The sequence below is a fragment of the Pelecanus crispus genome, chromosome 6, assembly GCF_030463565.1.
Source record: "Pelecanus crispus isolate bPelCri1 chromosome 6, bPelCri1.pri, whole genome shotgun sequence".
In the NCBI taxonomy this organism is placed as follows: Eukaryota; Metazoa; Chordata; class Aves; order Pelecaniformes; family Pelecanidae; genus Pelecanus; species Pelecanus crispus.
The window spans coordinates 58,097,069-58,116,447 of NC_134648.1; the positions used below are offsets into that span (position 1 = coordinate 58,097,069).

The following is a 19,379-nucleotide window of genomic DNA, read 5'->3' on the forward strand; positions in this document are numbered from 1 at the left end:
TTACTTTGTACTTCAAAGCTGTTACTGATAAAGACTTAAGGAAAATCCTTTATGCTTAAAGCCTTTAAAATTATTTTAATTACCAAAGTTAGTCCTGCACACTGGCAACCAAAAATTGTGAAGGAGAGGTTACAGGTGATCCAATATTTAAAACCATGCTTCTAGCTAAAATCTTCAATGTGACTATGGGGGGGGTGGGGGTGGGGGGGGTGCTTTATTTGCCCAACAAAATGGCAAAGTTGAAACAAAGGACAGAAATCTCCTATGGGTTACATGGAGAGATAGGAATATATCTCTCCTTTTCATTTTATGAGATGGTGCCAGGTTAACCTCTAAACACACAATAATTAAGCCTTGCACTGAAAATCCATTAACTTGAGTACCCCTGATTCAGAGATATTTGAGGGGAAAATCTTAAAAAGTTTAACTACATGGGGGTTACCAGCCATACAAACTACTACATAGTCAACTTAAAATTCTTCACCTGCTGGCTACAATTGGCTACCCAGAAAGATACACCAGCCACTGGTAACCTGTACCTTTTTAAATTAAATAACCAGTAACATGTAGGAAGTGTGTACTTTCCTAATAAAGAACAGACTGTACAGCTAATTTGCCAGAGGACCACAGTTATCTTTGAAGACCAGCACTTGTCAAGGGAAGTTTGAGCTAAACTGTAACTAAGTAAATACAGTTATCATGAAGTTGTATTACTGTAGCATTTAGGAGCATTAGCTATGAACTAAATCTATTGTGCCAAATGATATGCTATCAGAGAAAAAAAAATTAAAAAAAAGACAGCATTTCCCCTAAAAAACTTCAAACTTATCTCATTTCAAATTCAGTCCCAAAGCCACCTCAATCCCACCCCTACCTTGATGATATAAATTGAGGCTGCTAGAATGGAGACAAACATAGTGTCTGTCCTCAAAGCCTTCATATTTAGTCACGCTGAAAAGTGAACCACTGTTGAACTCAAACCAGAATTCGCCGTATTTTCCTTCCAGTGTACTTCCATCATCTTGCTGAAGGAAGAATAGAAATGATAAAATGATTGCTTGCTGAGTTTGCTGCAGTTAGACAGTCTAACATGACACTTGCTAGCAATATGTATTTTCCTGCTTGCATTTAGTTATTCTCATGTAAAGCAAACAGAATTACTAAAATATTGTGTTGCGTTATTGTCTAGTTATAGTACAATAGTATGAAGATTACAGAATTACTGTTATAAACACTTGTTCCTTCCAAAAAACAGTACATACAGCATAAAGGGAATCCCATGGTCAAAACAACAGAAGAACTTTTTCCAGCCCCAGTGTCTCACCTTTACATCTGTGAATATTGACACTAATCCATGCGTCACATTTAGCAGAACAGACAGAAAGCTTTGTGAGTTCTTATTCTGAGAGTCAGGCTTTTTCCTTCTGCGTGAACGATAGCTTGGATCAACAGCAGAATAATACTGTAGTGTTTCTTCCTCAGACCCACTCTCGTCATCTAATAGAAAAAATTCAAAACAACTAACTCTCCAGCTAGTACACATATTATGCCAATACTCATTGTTTTTCCATCGGTAATGCAATTCAATTTCATACTTATTTTACTTAATTAAACAGTAATCTATGTTTTTTCTTCCTGGTTTAAGTAAATCCTTTCTTATAAGTTTGCAAATTCTTTCCACTATCAGCTTAATCACTTCAGCCAATTATGCTTTTGAATCACTATAGTTCTAGATGATTTATTAAGTGTATTACCATAATGAACTGCAGGTTTAAATTGACTAAAGCTGTCTTTACTGAAAGTGTTGATGAGCTGGCTGGCCACAGATAGTCCAACACCGTAAGAAAGGTTTTCAAATGTTTCTACAGGAGACGGAGCAGTGGGTTCCCACAACAATAAATCATTGCTGATCCTAGGAAGAAATAAGTTATCATTATACAAAATGTATGACTATTCCCACTTAATATAAGGTCAGTCAAGCAGTACTTCCTTTGCAGACTTCATGTAACAGATTTCAGATTTCATAAACAAGGAAGAGAAAAAAGTTCAAGAGCACAAGAAAGAATAATGTATTCATGAGTGAAAGCAATAAATAATGAAAGTAACTTTCTTTCCCCCTAGTTATGGTATGCACATATCAAAGCCTAACATTTGACAGTGAACCAAAGCCCCTATTAGTAGGTGTATATTAGCTCAGTAGGTTGGAGGAGGGGTGACAAAACCCTATTTTGATCACATCAATTTTCAAGCAAAGTTGCAGGAAACATTAGTTCATTTCAAGCGAGTCTGTGTCTGTCGGGGTAAAGATATGTAACATTCAGTGTAAGTACACCAAAAGAATATTCAATGAAAGGTTCAGCTTTGCCACTTTGGCAGTGAAAAAATGCTTTGGAAGTAAAGTAATGCCTATCAGAGGCTAAAATAGATCAGAATCTCTATGTAGCTAATTTGTAGCATAATACCTATTTTTTAGTTGATTTAATCTAGTTGTATTTCTTTGTTTTTCAGAGATTAAAATAACAGAAAAAAATGCTGAACACCTATCCATAAGTTGGGTTCACTTTCTCTACACTTTCGTAAGCCTTTTTAAGGCTTAAAAAACTGGGTTCTTAGGGTTTTTTCCCCTGCCTGCCTTGTGGACTCTTAATTTTTAGATGGAGAATCACTGAATAAAAAGGAAAGAATAACACTGAATGCAACAGTTTTTGAAGTACAGTGATCTATTTATAAAGGTGAATTCAGAAAGATTAGAGCAAAATGAAACATTGCGGACAGAGATCTGAACAAAGTATTCACTGAAAGCAAAAGACTATTTAACTTAACCCTTTGTTTACAAAATCTGCCGAACACGTTTTAGCAGCTGGCTGCTATCAGATATACGACACAGTGGCATCTCTGATGTTAACCTGGAAGAATATTTCTATACCATTTTATGTTCTTAGAAAACTATACAAATGAATTCCTGCTATAGCTGCTCATTCAATTGCTTTTATCAACAATGAATACAGAACTAAAATTACAGGTCACGATAACCAAGCAAAACAATTATCATACTTGCCTATTGTAAAGTTTTTCATAAAAGCTTTTGTTTGGTAATGTTAAGTGAATGTTTGGTAACATGAGTTCCAGTACATAGTGAGAATTGCTAATTGTTTTATCCTGAAACTCAGTCATTTCAACAACATCTCCTGGCATCACCATCTGAAAGAAAAGAAAAAAAAACCAAAAAAACCTCTTAAGTAAAAAAAAACAAAACCGGAAGCCAGAAGATGCATATAAAGTAGTGAGAATGTATTAATTTCGTCTACCATAAGCACAAAGCAATAACAAAATTTCATAGTACCTCTTCATTTTCAAACATGACCCTACGAGAAGAAAAAGGAGAAGGCTCTGGTCTTCTAATATCACACACATCCTTCAAAGAATGAGACCCTCCTTCTTCTTCCTCTTGAAAGTTATTATCACCTTCTTCCTCCTCAGCTGCTATCCTTTCCAGAATAGAGTGCACAGCCAGAGGGTTTATTTTCAATACAATCCTGACATTGGAGAAGTTATGCAGAATAAGCCATTAGAGATGCTTAGAATTTTTATACTGATGCACAGTCACATGTCCCCTAGCTCTACTAGCTAGCTATTAAATACACACAGACTAAATAGCTCAAAGACCAGGGATTTTTTTATTAGACAATAATGTATTTTATTAGATAAAGTGATACCATTAAGAAAAACACCAAACTTGTAGGAAAAAGAACCATCAGGCGAAAAGGTTAAGTGTCTGCTTTTTTCAGCTCCATCAGGTGACCTAAGAAAAACCTAGCGCTCTCCCAAAATAATGCTTGTGTCATTAGACCATCAACAGCTATTGAAAGAATACTCTGCTACATGACGTAGTACATGTACACACTGTTATAGAAAAATGTATTTGTACCATTATAAAACTAAACCATGCTGAAAAAACGTACATACAACCATGTTGTCAGAAAGCCACTAAGTTTTGTGGCAAAAAACACATGTGGGAAATTCTTTGGCAAATCTGAAGTTGTCTCTTTAAACATCTTATTAAATGCTACAGGTGTTTAGTCATTCTGTTCAGTAACTCTGAAGTATTGCAATAATTCAGTCACAATATAATTATCCTTATTGTTGTTATGGCTTTTTACCAGCTTATATTAATATTTTGAGGCAAAATTTGACTGAGATTTTTTTTTGTTTGGTATTTAGTCTTGAATGTAGAAGTAGGAGAAAAGACAAAGTGACCAAAAAAAAAAACCCACCACAACAAAAATGGGAGAAAGTTTCACATCTCTAATCATTCACCTAACTTTCACTGAAATTTAGTCAAGTGTACACAGAAACCATTACACATTAAAACCATTTTACATTATTATAAATGGAGACGTTTTGGGTTTTTTTTTTGGGGGGGGAGGGTGTGTTGGGTTTGGTTGGGGTTTGGGGGGGGGTGGTGGTGGCTAGGGTTTTTTTACAAATTCTTGGGGGTTTTCAATAGCTACGTGTTTTTATTTTGCAAATTATTTTAAAGCATTTACCACACAGGTAGTCTGCATTAAAATTAGAAAAACAGTGCTTCATAAAAATCCCAACAACCTGCATTAAAAAAAACAAAACATCATTTTACCGAGGCCAGTCAAAATTGTCCGATGATGATGTTATATCTCCATCTATGCCACCAGACACTTGAAAAAACTTTATTGGTGCTTCTGCATTATCTTCTTCAAATGAACCTGAATAGAAAAAGATTTTTTTTAAAAATTAACACAGGAATGACAACTGCTAACTTCAGGTTGCCCATTCCTCAGGTTGGAGTCCAACAGACTAACTTGTCAATGCTATTACTAAGGTACTTATGCAAATTTTGTCTTTTCCTCCAAAAATTAAGTATTAATTTCTAGAAACAAAAACTATTTCACATTATCTTCTAACTAGCAACAGTTAGAAAACCAGATGCTTCTGATGCATAGATACCTGCATTTACTTTTATAGCATCACCACATTACGTCACAGCCTTGAAAAGTACACAGAATAACCAATCAGCAGAGAACGTTACCAGTATAAACCAGTCTCACAGATTTATTACTTTGAAAGATATTAGAGGCATGAAGTACTAAAGTTTTCTCAATTACAGTTATTTAGGACATCATACACTTCATTTCTAGACTAGACTTGAGATTCCTAATTTGCATAGCTGTAGTATCCTCCTACAAATCTACAAAAACTTACCCTAACACCATGATTAAGAGATCCCAGAGATCCCAGTTTGTTTCAATTTAGGATGTAACGGCATAACAGAAAATAACAGAAGTAATGGCTCGGATCTCAAAAAAGCAAGAATGCAAGCACTACACCTATATACATTAGCCTCTCCTGCTAGTAGTATTATTTTGACTTATGCCGACATTTAGTGCAGAATACTAAACTGCAGCAGAGATATCTGCTCCAAAATTCAAGTGGAAAGACACTCCCTGTGTTAATCCATGCGAGAGGACCTTTGTCTCAACTATGTAGTATCTGGGAAAATAAAAAAGAGTATTTGAATATAATGTTAACATTCTTACCAGTTAGGTCTTTAAAGGTAAGTTCTAGTTTAACTTGTTCTGGAGTTGACCCTCCTACAAACTCAGTTTTGAATTCCATATCTGTAAATTCAAGATGAAGAATCTCCTTCTGAAGTGATTTCTTAAACCATGGTCCTCTTTCCTGATCTGACCGTAGGTCAGGTATTGGGAAGCGAACAGACAGATTTAATGCTGGGGCAGTGACTTGAACTGAAACTCTACAGTTTGCAGGAGTATGTGAATCATCCAGAAAAACTTCAGTAAATGCTTTATGCTAAAAAACAAAGTAAAGGAAAAAAACTAAATTAGAGAAAATAGCACTAAAAATTACTATGGGGAAAGCTTTTGATGATGTAGTATGTAAAAAGATTAAGTTTTCATATAGCACATAAAACACGTATTAGGACCAATTATTATTACTCTTAGGATATTCTTCTCTAATTGGTGGTGTTAAGATTCTACTTAGAAGTCAAGTATTTGCAGAGGTTAGCAATCTTTTGAAAATGGCTATCTTTCTATTTTCTCTTAAATTAGAGAGTGAGAATACCAAATAATATTCAGCTGCAGTTAGGGAATACCAAGTCTCACAGGTTTTTTCTTTTCAAAAATGCTGTTGTTGAGAAGCTGGGAACTACTATCATGCGTATTTGCCCCTTTCAGTAACTCCTGGTTTCCAGCTCCTGTCATTGACATGTCATTCAAAACCTCCCTAAGTGTAGCTTATTGCTGACCATCATTGAAAAGAATCAAACTTTCAGGACATAACCATATTGATAGAAATTATTGATGTCTTACAAAGTTTTTAAATTAGGATTTTCTTAATTAAGTTTTGAAGACTAATTTTTCTGTAATCAATCAATGCAGCAATAAAATTACATGAATATATTTGTCGCTGTGTGGAAAATCAGTTAATTGCATTAATCCTTCCTCATGTATTTCAAGAAAAGCCTTCAAATTTAATGTTATTGTGCTAAATATACTAACACTTAAATCCTACTTACAACCTGAATAAAGACAAACAAGCTCCAACTTCTTCTGTTGGTACACGATCACTAGAACACAATGGATACGTTCCCCACCCTTTCTATTACCTACCCCAAAAGCAGGTAAGCACAGCAGAGACAACTGGGCTAACTGTGACACCTTAAGATTTCAGTATAGAAGTGGAATTGCCAGCAACAGTTTATATCAGCTGCTGGAGAGTATGATGGGACAGATTAGGGATTAGAAGTCAGTTAAGATTCCTCTTTTTTACCCAGTTCTGCTTGCTTCAAGAAGCTGAGAACTTACAGTTTGCCAAGCAGCTACCATTGTCTTTAGATCTGTTATCAAGCATGCAGTCACTGAATCTAAAATGAGTATCTATGTCAGCTGACTACTGTTCTGTATCAGAAGTAAAACAAAAAAACACACCCCCCGCCCCCCCAATCCATCAGAATTAGCCATCTCAGGCTTACTGCCATCCTGCCTTCCTCCTGCAAAAGATCAAGTTTATTAATCAATTTCACTTTTAACTTACCAGACTTATGTGCTTGTTGTAAGAACCATACATGTGAGATGCCATCATCTCCACCGTAGTTAGTTTCTGTGGTTGAAGTAATGAATTTAATCTATCTACAATACTAATATCAAGCTCACAAAACACTGGACTTAACTTTATTTGTAATTCTGCTTTCTGTGGAACAGAACTGAGTCTCCCTTGACTACCCTGAAAAGAAAGAGAAAAAGCTCTAAAATCCTTAAAAACAATATAATGAAGTAAATTATAGTAACTGAGAGTTAAGTAGTCTCTGTTTTACAAGAAAGATACCTTTCTATTAAAATGCACAAAATTAGATAAAGGTGTGGTTTTAACCTCCCACCTTACCTGAGGTCCTCTATTATCTGAATGCTTATAATGAAGCTGAAGGCATGGCATAGCATGAGAATCATTTCCTTCTTCAGAATGAAATGTCAGCAGCTTTAGAATAAAATAGAGTTAAAAATAATTAATAGATAAGGAAGAAAGAGTTGCCACAAAAAAAGACATTTATGCTATTTTACCTAGAACAGACAGCAGGTAACCCTACACGCAAGTCAGCGAACAGGGCCCCAGCCCAATCACTTACTCAGTCCACTTATTCAGCCACTTTATTGGATGTCTCAGACCATTAAAAGAGCTGGAAGAATAATCATCACCCAAAGAAACCTTCGCATTGCTCAACTCCATCGGTCAGTTTTTGGAAAACATTTACTCTAATTCCCAAACTATGTTAAGCATATTTAAAAGAGAAGTAAACTAGTGAAGTTTGGCTACTTAACGCTATTCCTGTCAGGTGTGACAGCAGTCTGGTTCACTATTTGAGCTTGTAATTAAAATATAAGTTGCATTTTAAAACCGTAACGCATTAAAAAAAAAAAAAATTAAAACATTTTAAAATTACAACCATTTTAAAATCTAGCATTCTCAGTAACACAATTAAGATTTCTTTTCTGTGGAATTCCCTGTATTTTTCACATACCTCTGTGTAGTGAGGCTGAATGGAATGAGAGTCAGTAGAAAAGAGGCATTCCAGGAACTCCATATCTCCAATGGATAGATCAGTACTAAAACTTCGAGAGGCAGTCCTTTGTCTTTGTTCATAAGACACTTTGATGCCAGTACCTATAAATCTGAATTATGAAAATTATGAATTATGAAAAGTATCATAAAACAATAAAAATTATGAAAAGTCAAGATCTAAATTTGTAAAAAAGGATCACTACAATCCTTTTAAAAATCATTAAAGCTGCCATAAGATCTTCAAAAATAAGAAAAAATTCTAATTATAACAGATTATAGCTTTAGCAACAAAGACAATGGAGCTCACTTATGTTACACATTCAACAATAGTCAGTGTAGAGAAATTTGTAAAGAACACTTTAGACATCTAACTTAAGGTGCAATTCACAAAGCTGGGAATCTAACATCCTTATATAGACAATGAAAAAGTCAAATGCCTCAGGAAGTCTAAATTACGTGCATAAGGTAAGAAAATATATATACACCCTTAAATATTTTACTTCACACACTGTACTGGGACAGTAAAAACTTTGGAAAAAAAAGACTGTTGACTAACTTTACAATTTTGCTCACACTTACTTTTTATCCTTACTGATATACTATTTTGCACTAAGTAAAACCCTAAGCTCCTTCAAGCACAAATCCCTACATTGGAATATAGATGGTCCTGTAAAATACAGCTATTTCTAAAGAAATAATTTACTTAATGATTCTTGACTTGCTAGATTTCTGTGGTAGAAACTGTACCTAGTTTAATTCACCTGTTGTTGAAAAGAGCTAGACTGATTTTAATGTTTATGCACTTTCCTTCTTTTTTTTAATTAAAAATAATAAACAGTCTTGGACAACAGACATCAAAATTCAAGGCTATTCTGAAATTAAAAGTCTAATGCAATTCAAATATTAAGTGACACAATTCCTATGGAAATAAACTTACTTTATTCAAATTTACTTAAAAGATATTTTTGTTAATTATATTTATTAATAAACAAAGTTATACCTAAGGTGATCATGAGAACAAGCTTCTGCAAATACTTCTCGGAAGGACAGAAAATCTTCTGTTGAAAACTTAACTGGCTCAATCTTTTCTATTCGGGTAAAGAAATCCCGAGCCATTGGTGTCAATGGGTTAAGGTTCAATGAACTTTCAGGTGGGGGTAAAGGGTCAATATGAAGTACAGACACTGAGAAAGTTCCAACTGCCAGTCTAAAAAGAAGCTCAGGTCTGGATTCATCCACAGAAACAGATCTGGATGGAATAGCTGAAATACAAAATTAAGTTCACGTAATTTTTCAGCAATAACACATCTATAAAATCATCTTACTTTTGATTTTCATTTGTTTTTACCAAGTTGCTGCACAACAATTCGTTTCCAGAATCATCTGGGGAGCAGAGTACAAAACATTTTTACTCACATGTCCTTTTTAAGGAAGTCTGGTGAACCATGTTGGCTGTAAGTGAAGAACCTCTTGGAGGCTGTAGTTCTTGTTTGTTACGATCAAGAAAATCACCCCAAGTTGGTTGAAGCTAAAACAAAAATATATATGATCTCAAATTTGACAAATAGATGTTAGACATTACATCAAACATAAATAAGATAAAGGAACAAAAAGAAAATACATGCATAAACAATGAACAGCACGCCATTTCATGACGTATTAGTGCTCAACTAAACAACGTAGATATGCTTCACTTTAGGACATGCTTTCTAATTCTATGATTGACTACACCAACATACTTCTAAAGCTGAAGTTGCTCTCTCCATGACCATACATTCTCCTATTTCTCTTAAAAAGCACAACTGTTCTCCATGGCTTTCATTAAGCAAAACATTAGGCACACAGATTTGGGAAAGATGGAGATATCTACAGCATAATTTTTATGTTGTTTGGGGAATAACGTAATACAAGAATTTTGTACTTTTTATTGTCACTGCCTTTGTAGTCCATATTAAAAGAAAACCCAGATGGCAAACATGCAGTTATTCAAAAGAAAATAAATCATAAAGCATCCTATATAAGCTTCAAGGCATTTGAAAACAAATCGATTCCCTTTCCTGTCTTGGTAGCCAAACAGATGAGAAACTTTCCAATAAAATTTCCATAGCAGAAAAGGAACACTATCAGCTGTAAGCATTTTCAGTTGTCCTAGAATTTTGCAATAATTCTTGATATTGTAGAGAATATTTATGCAAGTTTCAGACAAAAGTATTAATTTCAAAAGGATTTTAAATGTAGTTAATACTATACCACTGTAGTGCTCAGTGGAGATCCTGCCGGTGTAGTTGTGTAAGTACTGGTTAAAGACAAGTCTAGATCCATAGTTGGAGGGTCTCCAAGAGGTGGAAGGGAGGAAAGGCTGTGAGACATGTCCATGTCAGCCATTGAGAAGAAAACTTCTTCTTCTAATGAGAACCATGGATAGTAAAGAGTTATTTACTAATAAAAAACCCCAGCACTTTACTTTTAACAGAAATTTATTCGTAAGTTCAGAAATCTAACTGCTAGACAGAATAACCAGCTAAATGTATTATTTACAGAAGTTCCAAGTTCTCTTGGCATTGAGACTAGTAGTACCTACAGACAGAGATTATTAAAAAAAGGCAAAAAAACCTAGTACACACTAAACCAGTTAAATGTTCCATTTTCATATTCAAGTTGGCATAACTTCTATAAATTCATATACTCTCCTTTCGACAAATCAAAGTTCGTATTTTCACATTAAAAATAATCAGCAAAAGATTATTCAAATAAAAACATAAATATCAGGGCAATGCAACTATTACTCTATTTTATTTCCTCAACCATGCATTTGAAAAGATGTTACACTGCATGTGTATTTACCGTGTTGCACAGTAACATACAGATTACTGAACTGCTTGAATAAAATACTGAATCAAGTCTAGCCTGATACCTAAACTAGGTGTTAATTTTTTATTCAACAGTACAATTAATAGCATAGAATAATTGTATTTCAAAGTTCTTTTGATACTAAAGTTAGTAAGATTAAAAGATGAACCGTCAATTTATATAATCTTAACAACAGGTTATTTGCTATGCTGCATCATCTTTTATACTTGCCACGACTAGAAGGTGTTCTGGCACTCTCTGTCTCATAGAAGCTTTGTTCAGATGACGCTCCTGCAGATAAAGACTCTTTTCTTAAATAACGTTTCAACTCCATCTGAATCCGATACTCATCTTCCTGTTGCATTGGCCGGTTCTTCCTATCTTTGTTTGACAATTCTATCCTGCTTAGGCTCTCTGAATTCAAAAAAAGGACAGAAAGCCCACTGTAATTTCCTTACCAGTATCCCAAAGAAAATTCAGAACTGAATCTGGAAATTAACCACTTGCTGCTGTTGTATATATATATCCATCTGTATATATATACACATATCTGGTGTACATCAGATGTGTATATACCTGCATTTTGTTGTTTTGGAGATTTTACTTGCCCAAAACAGATTACTCTCTCCCTAGCATTCATTAATTTCAAGTCTGAAGAAGATATTTTAAGGTCATATATGCAAATGTGTTCACATGTAATATCAGCATGTATCTCTCTTCTCAGTCAGCTTTAGGAACACAGTCTCTCAATGGTTTTACTGTTAAGGAATTATTAAAATTTCAGGTTTGAAGATGGCACATATGAGAAACTATATGTAATCCTTTTATCCAAAACCAATGAACAAGTCCAGTACAACAAATATATCAGTATCTTTAGAAGAATATTAAGCATCTACCCAGGACATGACAAACCTTTTCAAAAAGTTTCTCTATCCTAATAATAAGTGTTGTTACATTAGGTAGATGGGGGGGAACACAAACTGGAACATCCTGCTAGTGCAGTAGTCTGAACACTGCTGTTACTATGTAACAAATATGGACAAACACACACAATTACTGTCTGTGCTATGTTTTCTGTGCCTGTCACTAAAGCACAGGACAGAGAAGGAACCAGATTGCTAAGTCCCTCTCATAAAACAGAAGCTACAAGAAGCAAAATTGTTCTGGCCTCCTGATTTTCTCCACCTACCATTTCCCCATCTCTTGTCCTATTACATAGTCACTTGTCAAGCCTTACTTGTTACCTAGATTTTCATTACCAGCATGTATAATTTGCAACTGAAGTCAATAAATTGATCATAGTCCTACTGCAAGCAGCTACAAAATATTTTGCTAGGATAAGGTAAAAATTAATAATAATCTACCACCACAAATACTTTTTTCCACTGAGGAAACTTGTTTATCTTGCAAAGTTTATTTTTCATCCACCGTAATATATACTTAACATTTACAGAATGTTCACTTGCCTGGTCCAGCAATAGCTGCTACCATGTCCAATAAAAGATGCACCTGCCTTGGTGACAGAAATAGATGTACAGAGTCTATTTGTCCATCTACATCCAACTAAAAAAAAAAAAAAAAAGAAAAAATTTCAAGAACACTTAAGGAATTTTTCTTTAAAAGTCTTGAATCAACTATTTTGATAATAGATTTTGATGCTGTAAAGGATACAGCCATTCCAGCAGTATCTTCATCTTCTACACAACAGCAGCTAGAAATTTAATTGTGTATTGCTTCCAATCTGTAGCTTGGCAGGATGAACGCAGGTGTGTCACTCACAATTTAAGCTTAAAATAAGTACAGAATCACCTAATAGGAAAACTCAAGAATACCACTAACCTTCTAGTTGTTTTGCTTCTTCAATAATTCCAGAAGTAATCAACAATATGAAGTTAGTATTATGTACTAATTATAAAATACTGAAGTCAGCACCTTCTGAAGTAGACCTTAAAAACTATAAAGGTTCTCTTCAGGACTTCTCTCTAGTACACAGATTAATAAATTCACATACTCTCTCCATAAAGAGTGGTATGTTTATTGTAAAGTCTAATTGGTTTGACATGGTATACAACAAAGCAAGCCACTTATCTTTTGAGAGCAGCTCAAGCTAAATTTATTTTAAGGACTTGTACAGATTTATTTTTCACTTCTGGAATCCTGTACTCACAGACATCGGTCCACTCATGATTATTACTCATTGTATTGGGTGTAGGTGGCAAGGTGTTGGCAGCAGGGTGCGCTGCAGGGGTAGCCTCTGTGCTAAGAGGTCAGGGTCTGCCCCATGCTGGGCAGGGCTGGTTCCAGCCAGCCCTATAATGGACCCACCTCAGCCCGTCAGCAAAGCTGGTGGTGCCGCTGTGAAAACACGTTTAAGAAAGGGCAAAATACTGCACAGGCATCGAGGAAAAAAACAAAGAAAGAGAAACAATCCTGTAAACACCAAGGTCAGGGAAGAAGGAGGGGGAGAAGGTGCTCCAGGTGCCAGAGCAGATACTCCCCACCAGAGCAGATATCCACGATGCAGTTCATGGCAGACCCCACCCTGCAGCAGGGAGATGCACCCTGAAGGAAGCTGTGGAGAGCCCACACAGGAGCAGGCTCCTGGCAGGTGCTGCAGCCCATGGAGAGGATCCCATACAGCAGCAGGTTCTCCTGTCAGGAACTGCAGTTCATGGAGGACCCATATGGGAGCAGGTTTATCCTGCTGGACTGTAGCCTATGGAGAGGACCCTCACTGAAGCAGCTTGTGAAGGACTGTAGCCCAAGGGACCCACAATGGAGTAAGGGAAAAGTGTCAGGAGGAAGGAGCAGCAGAGAGGAACTGTTATGGTTGCAACCCCTCAATGCCCCACCCCTCCTGCACTGCTCAAGGTGGTGAGGAAGTAGAAGAGTTGGGAATGAAGAAGTGAAGTTGAACCTGGGAAGAAAAATGGGTGAGGGGAAGGTCGTTTAGTTTGTTTCTCATCATCCAACTCCATTCTAATTGGCAATACATTCAATTAATTTTCCCCAAGTTGAGTCTACTGTGCCTGTGACTAACTGCTAAGTGGTCTCCCTGTCTTTATCTCAATCCATGAGCTGTTCCATCACATTTCTCTCCCCCTGTCCTGTTGAGGAACGCAAGTGAGAGCAGCCGGATGGGTGTATGACAGCCGGCCGAGGTCAATCCACCACACGCGGGGAGGCAGGAAAGGCATGCAGTGGAATGCATTTATATGAAAATATACTTTAGCTCATAAACACCTTAAGGGAATATTTACCTAAGCAGGGAAAATACATGATCAATTAGTTTTGTATACTGTTTCCTACTATTTTCTTCACCCTTTGGAAAGAGTTGAAAGAAAATGAAATGACTGAAGAGTGTCATACTCGACATGAACTTATACAGCATATCTTGTAGTTTACATGCTTGAAACACCTAATCAAAGGTGTTCTAACATAATTCAGTTTCCAGAGTAAAAAAAGAAAAAAAAAAATTTAACCTAGACTAAGCAATATACTGCACCTATGTTCTTTCAAATCTGCATGAACTCTACCTGACAAATCAAAAACCAGGCCCTTCTTTAATTCTGCCATGTAGTATTACATCTATTCACTAGTTCAGATGTTGCTGTTATTTAACATATCAAGTGTTTTACCTGTACTCAAGCCCAATTTGCAGGGACCACTGCTCTGCATTCTATTATATTCAAGTTCTACAAACCAAAAATTACTCTCATCTCTGACCTTGACGGTTTTCTTCTGGCTACCTTAAAATACAACTAGTGATATAGAAGTGGAAAACTTTTGATCTTTAGAAATATTTGGACATCAGTTAATTTACAGGTGTTAACTGCATTAACCATTCATACTTTTGAAATAGCTAGCATTTTTCTATTTCACACCAAACAAAATATGTTATTTCACTTTTCAAGGACTCTTCTACTGAATAAACAAGTTATAAGGATTGACTAGAAATTGCTGGACAAACTTTTATACTGCAGTAGAAACTTTCTGCTTTCTGTAGATTATAGTGCACTATAGAAGACAGGTCAATAGCCAATTTTAAAATTGGAGACAAGGGGAATATATTTGCACAACTTTACTTATGTAGTCACACTTTAAAAAAAAAAATAAAATAGGGCTTTATTTTCAATTCCTTTGCTTCCTGTATCTTTATGTAAAAGTCAAATAAAGTATTAAATTAACTAGTACCATTTAAATATGGCATTATTATTTGATTTACTATAAATTTTAATATAAAAATTCAGAAGAAGAAGTGTTCATGTGATTTTTACAATGCTGCTACCTAATTAATAATTTAAGGTTTACTTGTAATTGTTGAAGTAAATTATACCCTTTTAAAACCAAAGTGATTTTAACCAACCAGTTAAACATTCCACACATACATAGGCAAAGTCAGTCATACTGCTACAAGAAAGGATAAATGAATAGCAGCAGGAGTTCCATGAAAACAAAACAACTTTCTCAGGAGTTACTCCAATACATAAATTCAGTCTCTCTAACATACAGGAATTCTCCTTTAACAGATTTCAGTGTGCCATTCGGTTGTCTGGCCACTGTAAAGATGTCTTATTAGACATATATATTCGTTGTGAATGCAGAGACTCTAAAACAAAACTAGGTGGATTCTGTCCCCTTGAGAGTCTCACCATTTTTCATATGCAGTTGAAAAAATAAAATCCTACGTAACTATTAATTTAGTTAAAGACCAGGAAAGCATGACTAACCTTAGCTCCAGGAAGTACTTCATTCTGCTTTAATGTTAGGCTCAATTCCATTCTACCAATCAGCTTACTGATCTGTACAGGGTCAGAAGGAGTAATTTCTGGCAAGTTCCTTGTTAATTGCGGATGTGGTTCATAAATTATTTTTGGATTCCAGCTAGGCGAAAGCTTTGGTTCAGTTGCCTTAAAATGTTAAAAGAGAAAGGAATAAGAATGTATCCCATTTCTTATTAAAAAAAAAAAACCCAAGCATTTCAAATAAGCTTATCACACAAATGATCATTTTACACAAATGTAAGTTTGACAATGGCATTGAAAACATGTATTGATAACTGTGAAAGAAACAATGTGTGAAAAACGTGACACATTAGGCCTTTGCAAAAAAGTGGAGCAAGTTTCCACAGAACAGTGAATTGTAGAGGACTTCTACACATTAAAGTTGCAACCAAATTCCAGTTTGGAATTGTACTGATTCCAGTACAATACATGCCAAGTTTTACTCAGTCCTAAAGTCTCTATTTCCTCCCCCCTCCTCAAAATCAACAGGAAGTGATTATAACACTTATCGAACACAGATTCAAGTAGAAGTTCGACTCCTATATCCTTCAGAATAAATCTAATATATAGTAATATATTCTATCCTTCATCAATTTACATTCTTGTATAATGTATTTAATTTTACCAGTTGTGTAGCTGAACACACTGGGGAGGACTTTGCTGATGCAGGAAACTCATCCCAGAAGAAAGAGACACCACAGAGCTGCAGTAACTTGTGAGCAAAAGCTGTGGGCTGATGTATATTAATTCCAGAGCACTCATCTGCAGTTTCATCACAGTACATAGTTCTGGGAGACAAAAACAAGGAAATAAATATGGTAGGTGCGTGCAAATTGTTAACCTTTATTGTGCCATTTAGCTTCTAAGTCTGTACATGCTCTCTCTCTCCATACTATTTACAATGCCATTGACTGTTCTGAAAGGAGAAACCACCACTCTCTGAGAATGGGTGGAAATCTTAAGTTTTCTACAGGACAATTGTGACATGCTTCCAGTGTGAATATATCCTAGTACTTTTGTCTATTCTGACCACAAAGTGAAGGAGTCTGCCCAACACTCCTATACATACGTTTCCATTAGGACACGCGCAATTCTTGCTTTAAAATCAGAACTTTTTTAAAATCTGCCATCTAACATTTTTCTGTTGTCTAAAAGTACTACTTGAAAGTAACATTCTGTGTCAAAATGAAAGTTGAAAATTGAGAAAATAGGCTCCAATCCTGTAAAATTTCTGTGAAATTAAATTTCTTACATTATAATACTGAGAGACAGCATAAACAGGAAACTCTTAAAAAAGATGCAAGTCTCCACATGATAGAATTTACAGTGGAAAAATACACCTATCTCTCCATAAATAAAACATATCAAACATCAAAACAACATGCTATTTCACAGTTTGTTTCAGTCTAGTTTTTAAAGTACAGAAAAGGATGTTTGTTCTAGAAATGGACTTCCATAAGAAAAATAATTACAGTTTTACTGTCATCTGTCTTGAATTGAACATAACAACCTGAAGTTTATGAAAGTTTAAAACCAAATATATTTCATTAGCATTTCCTAGTAAGAATCAGTTTCATTTGGTAATGATTTCAACACTTTGCAAGAAAATACGATTACACTTTCCCATTGGTCAGAAAAAATACTTTAAGAACATGACAGTATTGAAGTTTAAAGTAATTACAGAACACATGTGGGCTCTTCTGAAAGCTCACAGAGGACCTAAAATTCTGCAGTTTAAATATTTTCAGAAAGAAAGATACAGTCCTGAAAAGAAATTAAAGTGTCTTCAGTACACAACAAGACTGTTAAGATATTGAAACCCCTTTGCATAAGACATGGCCTGATTTGCCAATAATATCCATTGACTGTTGAACATCTGAGAAATGGTATTCATTAATTGTAGAAGTGGTCATTAACTTTTTTGTGGAAAATCTAGAAGTCTTCTAATTTCACGGTTAAATATCTTTAGCTTAAACACGTTTAGTGGAAGTCAAGCGGAGAAAATGCTCACTGGCTTTATAAAAGGGGTGCTCAAGTGCTAGTGTCTGACTATACTAAGAATGTGTGTGCATGGGTAAAATATACTGTACAGGAAATGGCAAAAAGTGCCTTAGAAAAAAAAAATACAGATTTAAAAAAATATCTTTACCTTTCGATTCTGATTTCAAGTGCAGTTCCACTTTTAGAGTTTTCTGGTACATGTTCTATTCGCAAAACGGTATCTAAAAAGGTAACTTTCACTCTTCTTAGAACTTAAATGAGAAAACAACAAGATACCATGCAAGCGTTTAAGTCTAGTTACTCAACAATTACTTTTATAACCAATTTAAAACAGTCTTTCATTTTGTTTAAGTTCTCAATATCTATTTCAGCAGAAATAATCAATTGAGTTTAATAATGTAACAAGACATCAAGTTACATCCAACATAAACGCCTACTAAATGTCTAATATGTACATCCATACCAAGCAATGGACCTTTAATGCACATATACTTGAGCAAGTGACAACTCGGACCAAGTTGCTCTATGGCTCAGTGTGGATGGTCCTTAAAGAAAGTACCTGCTTCACTGTGTACCATGTCTGAACTCCTACATATTGCTACAGCACTACACTACTTTGGCTTAATACTTCTATTTCCCTTAGCTCAGACATTTCAGCATGAGGTTCTCTACTGCACGGTATGTTCATAAGCCTTTAGTTTCTTCTAGTTAAAAAAAACCACCACCACCAAAAAACAGAGTTCATAAAGTACTTCTAACATCGTGGTGTGGTTATTGAGATACGTATGTCATAACAGGTCAGCTTTGCGTAAAAATAGCTGAAAAGCCATTCTCTGTTTCTCCCTCAACAGCATCACCACTAACAATCCAAGTTTGTGTGATGAACTAAATTTGAACCTCCAAAACTAAGGCATCTCACCAATCACTCAAGCAGAGATTTAGCTGGATTTGCTCTGGCGTAAACAAACACCAATTTGCCTGAAGTAGGGTTCATTCTGTCGACTGAGGGAAGTATACACGTATTTTAGTAAGGAAATGGAGTTTTTTCCCCCTCTTTGAAAACAAGATCAATTGTCCTGCCTTCTTGTGTAAATTTTACAGGTAACAAGTGAAAATCTGCAAGACAAGTTATGGCAAATGAGATGCCATTTTGTAAAACTGAGACACAACATAAACTGAACATCTCAGATGTTCAGTTTCAGATCTCAAAAATTAATTCGTACCTGTTTCAATAGTTTCTGCAAATTTCTCAAGTCCTTCAAAAGGCTGGGACCCTTCTCCTTGTTCATCTGTCAATTTTTGGCTAAGACACTCTTTTGCAAGCTGCATACTACTGGTCATAAAACTTGACCAATACATAGGCTCAGACCCAGATGCTGTGGAGTAAGAGAAGTCTTAATAAAGTTGACTCTGAACATTTTGAAACAATAAAGACAAAACAAAATAACGCATTTGGCACATCCAGGAAAGAGTTTCAACAGCTTAGTAAGAAGTCATACTTAAAACCAAATCTAGTTACAATCTCTCTTTATATGCTTTACTAGTTTAAAATTACTTTACTCTATTTAGATTGCATTTGAAAACTCAATATAAACAAGATGAAACCAGGATTTAGTGTAACCAATCTTC

General features: G+C 35.3%; 1 protein-coding gene across 3 annotated transcripts in view; it reads right to left on the minus strand.

Moving 5' to 3' along the window:
- The window catches only part of ATG2B (autophagy related 2B), a 48,074-nt gene that overhangs the window by 22,113 nt on the left and 6,582 nt on the right, over positions 1 to 19,379 (minus strand). For 2 of the 3 annotated variants that reach the window (XM_075713257.1, XM_075713259.1), the window contains exons 3-21: positions 18,974 to 19,126; positions 17,899 to 18,001; positions 16,375 to 16,537; positions 15,696 to 15,875; positions 12,432 to 12,528; positions 11,197 to 11,379; positions 10,366 to 10,520; positions 9,532 to 9,643; positions 9,116 to 9,377; positions 8,075 to 8,225; positions 7,441 to 7,533; positions 7,093 to 7,281; positions 5,574 to 5,847; positions 4,637 to 4,742; positions 3,344 to 3,536; positions 3,059 to 3,201; positions 1,755 to 1,912; positions 1,325 to 1,497; positions 875 to 1,025 (exon numbers count right to left, since the gene is read on the minus strand). In XM_075713257.1, the coding sequence (XP_075569372.1) occupies positions 875 to 1,025; positions 1,325 to 1,497; positions 1,755 to 1,912; positions 3,059 to 3,201; positions 3,344 to 3,536; positions 4,637 to 4,742; positions 5,574 to 5,847; positions 7,093 to 7,281; positions 7,441 to 7,533; positions 8,075 to 8,225; positions 9,116 to 9,377; positions 9,532 to 9,643; positions 10,366 to 10,520; positions 11,197 to 11,379; positions 12,432 to 12,528; positions 15,696 to 15,875; positions 16,375 to 16,537; positions 17,899 to 18,001; positions 18,974 to 19,126 (3,039 nt within the window). Of the gene's footprint in view, positions 1 to 874; positions 1,026 to 1,324; positions 1,498 to 1,754; positions 1,913 to 3,058; positions 3,202 to 3,343; positions 3,537 to 4,636; positions 4,743 to 5,573; positions 5,848 to 7,092; positions 7,282 to 7,440; positions 7,534 to 8,074; positions 8,226 to 9,115; positions 9,378 to 9,531; positions 9,644 to 10,365; positions 10,521 to 11,196; positions 11,380 to 12,427; positions 12,529 to 15,695; positions 15,876 to 16,374; positions 16,538 to 17,898; positions 18,002 to 18,973; positions 19,127 to 19,379 lie in introns of all 3 variants that reach the window. The other variant, XM_075713258.1, reaches the window with a different exon arrangement.